Below are 10,000 nucleotides of genomic sequence, written 5' to 3'. Positions count from 1 at the left end.
AAAGAAAGAGGATTAGAGAGAGAAAGAGGGAGACAATGACGGAGAGAATGAGAGAATGAGAGTGAGAAAGAGACTGAAGAGAAAGAAAGAATGAGGGAATGAGAGAAAGGAGAGAAAGAATAAAAGAACGAGAAGAATGAAAGAATGAGAGAGGATTAGAGAGAGAAAGGGAGACGAGAGGGAGAGAAAGAATGAGAGAGAGAATATGAGACGAAAGAATGAAAGATGAGAGAATGAAAGAATGAGTGAATGAGAGAGATTAGAGAGAGGGAGACAATGAGAGAGAATGATAGAGAGAGTGAGTGAGAACAGAGGAGAGAATGAAAGAGAATGAGAGAATGAGAAGAGAGAAAGCGAATGAAAAAGAATGAGAGAATGAGAAGAGAAAGCAAAAGAATGAGAGAGAATGAGAAGAGAAAGAATGAGAGAGAGAGAGAATGAGAGAGGGGAGAGAAAGAATAAAAGAAAGAGTCAGAAGAGAAAGAACGAGAGACAGAGAGAAGGAGAGAGGAGAGAAAGAAAGAGAATGAGGGAGAATGAGAAGAAAGAAGGAGAGAACGAAAGAGAGATAGAGAGGAAACCGACTCTGCAGAGCATCAGCCATTTTGCAAAGAAGCCCTTTTCAACACCCACACCCACAAAAACAGAGATAATCACACACACACAACCCCCAAACCAGGCTGCAAGAAGCAGGCAGGATGTGGCCAAAACACACCAGGCATCTTCGAATATCAAAACAAAAGCACACACACACACACACACACAAAGTGCCAAGTTGAAGCCCAGCCAAGCCCCGGCCATCCTGCCTGAGGGATTCTGGGAGTTGAAGTCCACCAGTCTCCAGAGGGCCCAGTTGGAAGACCCCTGCCCATTTGCACCCCTGAGGAACTTTGGGGGAGCAAGCCGGGCCGGGACCTGTTTGCAAACTGCCGGAAGGGGGAGGACGAGGGGTGCGGGGTGTGTGTGTGTGTGGGAGATGAAAATATAACCCCCTTCTCATATAATAAGATAGGGCTAAACAGAACAAACCTGAAATAATAACAATAATAACAACAATAGTAGTAGTAGTAGTAGTAGTAGTAGTAGTAGTAGTAGTAATAATTAATAATAATAATAATAATAATAATAATAATAATAATAATAATAATAATAATAATAATAATGCCAAATCCAGTCTGAACATCTGACTGACTGTGCGATGATCCATAATAATAATCATAATAAATAATTAAAAGTTGGAAAGGGGCTTGGAGGTCATCTAGTCCAACCCCCTGCGCAGGCAGGAAACCCCGTAGACCATTTCGGACAAAGGGCGGTCCAGTCTCTTGTTAAAAACGGGCCCCCACAGAAGTGATTTGAAGCTTTTAACTCGAACTTTTATGCTGTTCCTCGGACGAGGACGTACGATGTGCAATCTGCTGAGCTCTGTGCGATATGAAATCGCAAAGTCGGTAGTTCTGTGTATTATTTGCAACAGGAGTGTCGTAGTCCTGGGAAAAGAGGAAGAGAAAGTAGCTTGTGGATGCGGGTTCCAGTATACAGCGGGAGGTCAGTAGAAAGTCAGCAAAAGTCGGCCGAAGTCAGCAAAAGTTCTCCGACGACAGTCTCAGAACGAGAAAGGGTGTAAAGGGGTTGGGACTGGACCCGATTGATTGGCCACTAGCCTACGACCGTCCTTTTGGAATCTATGCCATGTCGTCCTCACCGCAAGGGGTTATTAACGTAAGCGAGGTTAATAATAATAATAATGATAAAGTTGGAAGGGACCTTGGAGGTCATCTAGTCCAACCCCCTGCTCAGGCAAGAAACCCTATACCATTTCGGACAAATGGCTGTCCAGTCTCTTCTTAAAAACTTCCAGTGTTGGAGCGTTCACCGCTTCTGGAGGCAGGTGGTTCCACTGGTTAATTGTTCTCACTGTCAGGAAGTTTCTCCTTAGTTCTAGGTTGCTTCTCTCCTTGATCAGTTTCCATCCGTTGATTCTCGTCCTGCCTTCAGGCGCTTTGGAGAATAGCTTGACTCCCTCTTCTTTGGGGCAGCCCCTGAGATACTGGAAGACTGCTATCCTGTCCCCCCTCGTCCTTCTCTTCGTTAAACTAGACATCCCCAATTCCACCAACCATTCCTTATATGTTTTAGCCTCCAGTCCCCTAATCATCTTTGTTGCTCTTCTCTGCACTCTTTCTAGAGTCCCAACATCTTTTTTACATCGCGGTGACCAAAACTGGATGCAGGATTCCAAGTGTGGCCTTACCAAGGCCTTGTAAAGTGGTATTAATACTTCAAGTGATTTAATTTTGTATATTATTAACCGCCGCAAGAATTGCGTTCGCTCAACGTTGGAAAAAAGAGGATTTACCGACAGAGGAAGAATGCATTAAAATTAAAAAAAAAAGTTTTATTGATTTTCTAGTTGTATGTTTCAGTATTTAAAAAGCAAGGTGGCGGCTGGGTTAATCGATAATACGATAACGTACAAGTAGCCTTAATACAAGTCGGAAGCTACTACATTAAATTGTTCCTCTCTTTTCTCTTTCACATTTACTGCCTTCTGTTTTAAACTAATACAATTCTTATTAAACCAATGAAATAAAAATGACTTTCTTAAGATTTATCAATAATGTTTGGCTTACACATATCCTTTTTCTTTTAACATTCAGTCGTTATAGACAATCCACGTCCTAATGAGTTCCCCCCAATGTTTAATTTCCCATTGATGTTGAACTGTCAACATTTTTAATATTTATAATTTCCAAGTTTGGAGTGAACCCAAGTTCCCATTTTCACCCTTCGTCACGAAGTCTAACGTTCAGAATACACGTCTTATCCATTGAGATATAATTCTATTTCTCGTTATCTTACATCAACTAATTGATAATACAAGTATAACAGTCTTGTTTCCTATTCATTAAAAAAAAAATCTTTTAGTGTGCAGACATGGATAGATTGACATTGAAAATGAAAGCGAAACAAGACGGCAGTTGATTTTAGAGCGTTTATCACTGGCTAGAAAAAACGAGGTAAATGTGGGAACCGAGACAATATGTTACTGATAAAATATTAGGCACTTGTGGTTATATGTTCACAGGCCTCTTTCTGACAACCACACACCCCTGCAATACACAGGCGCTCCGTGGAAGGCCCATTGGTTGCGATCGTTATTATTATTTTTTCCTGCAGTCCTAACTCTCCGTCGAAGTCGGTCGTCTGCCTCATTGGCTACACCGGTCCGTTATCCGGGTACGAACGAAAAAATCCCACTCACTTAAAGTAGAACATGAGAACAACCGCAATCACAATCGCCAGCAAGAAGGAAACCAACACAGACAGGGCCACAATTTCTGGGCAGGTCAAGGGCCTCGGTAACAGCCTTTCCCGGACGGTGGCCGGGAAAGATCGGACGTTCTCAACCCGTACTCTGCGGGGCGCCTTGTACAGCCGGTGGACGTAGTATCTCCCCCGGTTCTCCGAAACGATTCTCTCCACCATCTCCATCAGCTCCGAGACCTGCCTCTCCCGCTCGGCGCCCTTGGCCTTGTTGTCGAAGCCGCAGAAGCGGTTCCGGCACTGCCGGATCAGCTTCCGCAGATCCTGGTTGTCGGAGCTTCGGACATACTGCTGGAGGGAGGCCCCTCCCAAATCCTCCAGGCAGGTGAAGAGGACGATGGTGCGCCTGGCGGACTTGGCCCCAAAGATATCCCAGACCCGCTTTGCGGCGGCCACGTCTTCCGCGGTGAAGCGCCCCACCTGGGTCACCAAGATCAGGGCGTGGGGGCCGGGCCTGGAGAGCGCGATGCAAGACGCGATCTCCCGTTCCAGAATCTCACTGCAGGTCTCCGAGTCGAAAATGTCGGGCGTGTCAACCACGCAGATCCTCTTGCCCTGCCAGTTTCCCTCCCCGCTTTGGCACCGCAAGGTGGTGGCCCTCACTGCCAGGTGGGATTCGAACTCTCCCCGGCCAAGGATGGTGTTGCCCGTGGCGCTCTTCCCGCCTCCGGATTTCCCCACCAGGATCAGCCGGAGTTCGGCGACCTCCCCTGCGGGTTTGGAAGAAGACGACGACGTTACAAAAAAGGGATCCAGATAGATTTCTCGCAACACGTCGGGGTGTCGTGGAGCAGGCTGGAAACGGGGAAACCACTTTGGAAAAGAGTCACCCCTGCCCGGAAGCACTTCCGGGATGCGTTTCGGGGACTCTCCCCGAGTTGCTAAATTGGGCTCCGCTCGGCCGCGTAGATCCCCACAACGTGCAAACCCCACTTTAGCAAAACTCCGCCGATAAAACAAGATAGCAAAGTCAGGAAATGAATCTCTGGTTTCAGAGGACAACTGGGGTCCCAGCAGCCCTTTGAACCCGCTTCAGCCCCCCCACACTTGATGTCCAAATATCCCCACCCCCCAATCCAGTAAACCTGGGTTCTGGGTCAGCCGACGACTCAGAAGAGGCTCAGGACTGCCGGCAAAGAGCTGGGGGAGGACGCCTGACCCACTGGGCTGGGGGGGGGCAGGATACAGAGGCAGGCCGGACCAACCAGGAATGCCCCTCCTGCCTCCCCCCCCACCCCAAATTTGCAAGCCGGCTTCCAACCTGGGTTTGTTTCGGACAGAGGGAGATTAAACCCGTCGGGAGGACGATCCGCGCAGCGCGGAGGAGTCCTGAGGCGCCTGTCCGACGGCCGAAATCGGTCCGGAGGGTCGTCCAGGGTCTAATTGCCCCCCCCACACACAAGTACTCTGGCTGTTTGCTACGGGGGAGAGACCCATCCAGCGCAGCTCTTCCTCTGCACTGACATCGGCTCGCCCTCCTCACCCCAACCGCTAGGCGTGGCCTCCTCACTTACCCAGCGCGGCCTCTTCATCCATCGTTCCCTGGGAGAGTGGAAAGGAAAAACCGGTCAGACGTGACTCTCGTCCCGCTGTCCGGCGGGGCGGAGTGTGCCAGCCGCCCCCCCTCCCTCTTCATGCCCAGAATTTGCACCCGGGTCCCCCACCCCATTCAAGGCCCCACCCCGAAGCTGCTCTGGAGCCCCTCCCCCGAGCGAAGGAGGGGCTGCGATGCTCGGAAGGGGACCCAGGAAGGAAGGAAGGAAGGGAGTGGCAGGAAGGGCGGGAGAGAGGGGGAAGAGGGAAGGGAACTGGGTGGAGGAGAAAAGGGGGAAGAGGGGAGTGGGGCGGGGAGGGCACCCTTTCTTTGTTGGGGGGGCAGCAGACCCTCCCTTGCTTCCTATCGTTTTACCTGAAGTGGACGGGGCTGGTCTGGAGCCGGACGGCCCCAGGTGCTTGGACGGGCCCTGTCTGAGATGGTATAGGTCCTCCTGCTTGAGCAGGGGGCTGGACTAGATGACCTCCAAGGTCCCTTCCAGCTCTATTCTATTCTTATTTCTATTCTATTCTTATTTCTATTCTATTCTTACTTCTTTTCTATTCTATTCTATTCTTATTTCTATTCTATTCTTATTTCTATTCTATTCTTATTTCTATTTCTATTTCTATTCTATTCTATTCTATTCTTATTTCTATTTCTATTTCTATTCTATTCTATTATTCTATTCTATTCTTATTTCTTTTCTATTCTATTATTTCTATTCTATTCTATTATTCTATTCTATTCTTATTTCTTTTCTATTCTATTCTTATTTCTATTCTATTCTCATTTCTATTCTATTCTTATTTCTATTTCTATTCTATTCTTATTTCTTTTCTATTCTATTCTTATTTCTATTTCTATTCTATTCTATTATTCTATTCTATTCTTATTTCTTTTCTATTCTATTATTCTATTCTATTATTTTCTATTCTATTCTTATTTCTATTCTATTCTCATTTCTATTCTATTCTTATTTCTATTCTATTATTTCTATTTCTATTCTATTCTATTATTCTATTCTATTCTTATTTCTATTCTATTATTTCTATTCTATTCTATTCTATTCTGTTCTTATTTCTTTTCTATTCTATTCTATTCTTATTTCTATTCTATTCTTATTTCTATTTCTATTCTATTATTCTATTCTATTCTTATTTCTATTCTATTCTATTCTTATTTCTATTCTATTATTTTCTATTCTATTCTTATTTCTATTCTATTATTTTCTATTCTATTCTTATTTCTATTCTATTCTATTCTTATTTCTTTTCTATTCTTATTTCTATTTCTATTCTATTATTCTATTCTATTCTTATTTCTATTCTATTATTTTCTATTCTATTCTTATTTCTATTCTATTCTTATTTCTATTTCTATTCTATTCTATTCTAATTTCTATTCTATTCTATTCTATTCTATTCTTATTTCTTTTCTATTCTATTCTTATTTCTATTCTATTATTTTCTATTCTATTCTTATTTCTATTCTATTCTATTCTTATTTCTTTTCTATTCTTATTTCTATTTCTATTCTATTATTCTATTCTATTCTTATTTCTATTCTATTATTTTCTATTCTATTCTTATTTCTATTTCTATTCTATTATTCTATTCTATTCTGAGCATCTCCCCCGTTCTAAAACCTGCACCCCACCCCACCCTTTTCCGAGACCCCCCCCCTCAGACCTACCAGGGGCGTCTTCCCCGTCGATTGGTAGGTCATTCTGAGCTGCTGGTGGTCGCAGAGCGATTCCCTCGGCCTGCGGGGAGACGAGAGAGAAGCAGAACAGAGTTGGACGGCGCCTCCGAGGTCATCTAGTCCAACCCCCTGCTCGAGCAGGAGACCCTGACAGATTGACAGAGTTGGGAGGGACCTCGGAGATCATCCAGTCCAACCCCCTGATCAAGCAGGAGACCTTACAGAATCACAGGGTTGCAAGGGACCTCAGAGGTCATCTAGTCCAGCCCCCTGCTCGAGCAGGAGACCCTGACAGAATCATAGAAGGACAGAGGTGGAAGAGACATCAGAGGTCATCTAGTCCAACCCGCTGCTCAAACAGGAGACCCTGACAGAATGAGAGTTGGAAGGGACCTCAGAGGTCATCTAGTCCAACCCCCAGCTCGAGCAGGAGACCCTGACAGAAGGACAGAGTTGCAAGGGACCTCAGAGGTCATCTAGTCCAACCCCCTGCTCAAGCAGGAGACCCTGACAGAATCATAGAAGGACAGAGGTGGAAGAGACATCAGAGGTCATCTAGTCCAACCCGCTGCTCAAACAGGAGACCCTTACAGAATGAGAGTTGGAAGGGACCTCAGAGGTCATATAGTCCAACCCCCAGCTCAGGCAGGAGAACCTTACAGAATGACAAGGCTGGAAGGGAACTTGGAGGTCATCTAGTCCAACCCGCTGCTCAAACAGGAGACCCTTACAGAATGACAGGGCTGGAAGGGACCTCGGAGGTCATCTAGTCCAACCCCCAGCTCAAGCAGGAGACCCTTACAGAATGACAGGGCTGGAAGGGACCTCAGAGGTCACCTAGTCCAACCTGCTGAAGCAGGAGACCCTTCCAGAATGACAGAATCACAGGTTTAGAAGGGACCTCGGAGGTCCTCTAGTCCAACCCTCAGCTCAATCAGGAGACCCTTATAATTACAGAGTTGGAAGGGACCTCCGAGGTCATCTAGTCCAACCCGCAGCTCAAGCAGGAGACCCTTACAGAAGGACAAGGCTGGAAGGGACCTCCGAGGTCATGTAGTCCAACCCCCACCCCCCCCGGCTGAAGCAGGAGACCCTTACAGAAGGAAAGAGTTGGAAGGGACCTCCGAGGCCATCTAGTCCAACCCGCGGCTGCAACAGGAGACCTTCACCGAATTACAGAACAACGGGAAGCGCGGGATTCGTCGTCTAGTTGAAATAAAATAAAATAAAATAAATCAGCACAGCCAAAACTTCCAAGGGAAAACAATTGTTAATTTATTTGTTTGTGTGCTCCTCGTGCACATTTTCCTCCCGCCTCTCCCCATTGGCTCAGTACTCGTGGTAGCCCGACCTATCCCGAAGCTCCTAAACCGAATACATTATCTCCGCCCCCCCCCCACATTACACCCCCCACTTCCCTAATTCTATCGCGCCCCCCTCCCTTATTTACAAATTACCTTGTATGGTTGTGAGTTCCTCGGGGTTGTGTCTCTGGAGTCGCTATCACACCTTCCCAGCTTCAAGCGGCGCTGGTGGGATTAAAATATATATACCGCCTATTTGCCTCCCAGACTGGCAAGCCTTCTGCAGTTTCTGGAAAAAAAACAACAACAATAGACCGTTTTTCCCCCACAGAAGGGACCTCGGAGGTCATCTAGTCCAGCCCCCTGCTCAAGCAGGAGATCCTTACAGAATGAGAGTTGGAAGGGACCTCAGAGGTCATCTAGTCCAGCCCCCTGCTCAAGCAGGAGACCCTTACAGAATCACAGAATTGGAAGGGACCTCAGAGGTCATCTAGTCCAGCCCCCTGCTCAAGCCGGAGACCCTTAGAGAATCACAGAATGACAACAGTTGGAAAGGAGCTCAGAGGTCATCTAGTCCAGCCCCCTGCTCAAGCAGGAGACCCTTACAGAATCATAGAATGACAAGAGTTGGAAGGGACCTCAGGGGTCATCTAGTCCAACCCCCTGCTCAAGCAGGAGACCCTTACAGAATTACAGAATCACAGGGTTGGGAGGGACCTCAGAGGTCATCTAGTCCAGCCCCCTACTCAAGCAGGAGACCCTTACAGAATGACAGACTTGAAAGGGACCTCAGGGGTCATCTAGTCCAGCCCCCTGCTCAAGCAGGAGACCCTTACAGAATGACAAGAGTTGGAAGGGACCTCAGAGGTCATCTAGTCCAGCCCCCTGCTCAAGCAGGAGACCCTTACAGAATTACAGGGTTGGGAGGGACCTCAGAGGTCATCTAGTCCGGCCCCCTGCTGAAGCAGGAGACCCTTAGAGAATCACGAAAGTTGGAAGAGGTCATCTAGTCCAACCCCTTGCTCAAGCAGGAGACCCTTACAGAATCACAGAATGACAGAGTTGGGAGGGATCTCGGAGATCATCTAGTCCGGCCCCCTGCTCAAGCAGGAGGCCCTCGATCATTCCAGACAAGTTCCTTAAAAATCCTCCAGTATCCGAGGCAAGCTTAATTAATTCTTCTTAATTCTTGGTGAATCGTTCTCCCGCTTAGAAACCTTTTTTCCTTCATTGCGGGTTCGAGGTGGGGGAGACTCCCCCACACCCTTCCCGTGGAGAGGGAGGACCTTTTTTTGGGGGGGGAGCAGGGGGGTAAACGGGAGCCCCTCCCCTCCCCTCCTGCCTTTCCCAGCAACGCGGGTGGGGCCCCGCCTTGCCTTGGGGGGGGGGAAACCCCGCCAATTTAAAAAAAAATAAAATTAATTCATCTTTTTTGAATCCAGGAATGGGCCCACGGCTGACCCCCCCACCCGCGGGGGGGGGGATGGAAACGTGTGGGGGAGCAGGGGGGAGGCCGCACCCCCCTCCCCACCTTCCAGAGACCCCCGACGCTTTTGAAGCCAGCCCCCCCTCTGAAAAGCTTGCCCCCCCCCAAAAAAAGGGAGGGGCACTGCCAGCCCCCCACTCCCCAGCCCCACGGGAAGGGAAAAAAGAGCTGGGTCGCCCCCCCACCCTCTCCTCCTGCCCGGGCTGCGCCACATGGGCCCTCCGATCCCGGGGTGGGGGTGTGTGGAGGAGTGGGCGCCCCCTCCTCCTCCTCCGTCCGGGAGGGTGGGGGGTCCTGGAGGTCAATCGGGGAAGGGCGGGGGGGGGTCTGAGAGCTCAGCCCGGCTGGGAGGGGGTGGGGGGGGGTCTTTCCGCAGATCTGGAGGGGGGGGTGGTCTCTCTCCTCATCCTCCCCCCCCCACCCCGAGACCCTCCTCCCTCCCTACTCACTCGCCCCGTCTCGCTTTCCGACCTGGCCGATCCCGGAGCTTTCTCCGCGCCCGTTTCCTTCCCCGGCTCGCCCTTGAAAGGGAAAGTGAAAGGGAAAGTGCCGACGGGCGGCGCCCTTGGCGGAGGCGGCTGCCCCCCCCTCTTCTTTCCCTCCCCCCCCGCCCCCTTGGAGTGGGTGGGTGGGGGGTTTTTTTTT

The 10,000-nt window shown here is 48.7% G+C and overlaps 1 protein-coding gene across 1 annotated transcript; it reads right to left on the bottom strand.

Annotated features, from left to right (window-relative positions):
- Window positions 1-2,428: 2,428 nt before the first annotated feature.
- Window positions 2,429-4,863, bottom strand: LOC107300104 (GTPase IMAP family member 2). The gene is made up of 2 exons (XM_015829447.1): window positions 4,842-4,863; window positions 2,429-4,037 (listed from the first exon to the last, which is right to left on the bottom strand). Exons 1-2 carry the CDS (start codon window positions 4,861-4,863, stop codon window positions 3,262-3,264), a joined length of 798 nt encoding a protein of 265 aa, XP_015684933.1. The 3' UTR covers window positions 2,429-3,261.
- Window positions 4,864-10,000: the final 5,137 nt, after the last annotated feature.

This window comes from Protobothrops mucrosquamatus, unplaced genomic scaffold, assembly GCF_001527695.2.
Source record: "Protobothrops mucrosquamatus isolate PMUCROS unplaced genomic scaffold, P.Mucros_1.0 scaffold6154, whole genome shotgun sequence".
Classification (NCBI taxonomy): domain Eukaryota; kingdom Metazoa; phylum Chordata; class Lepidosauria; order Squamata; family Viperidae; genus Protobothrops; species Protobothrops mucrosquamatus.
This window is presented reverse-complemented; position numbering and strand designations above follow the sequence as displayed.

Coding starts and splice junctions, on each gene's coding strand:
- LOC107300104 (XM_015829447.1), bottom strand. CDS start 4,863: ATGGATGAAGAGGCCGCGCTGG. Junction 4,038..4,841: donor GGATGAAGAGGCCGCGCTGG/GTAAGTGAGGAG, acceptor CCAAACCCGCAG/GGGAGGTCGCCGAACTCCGG.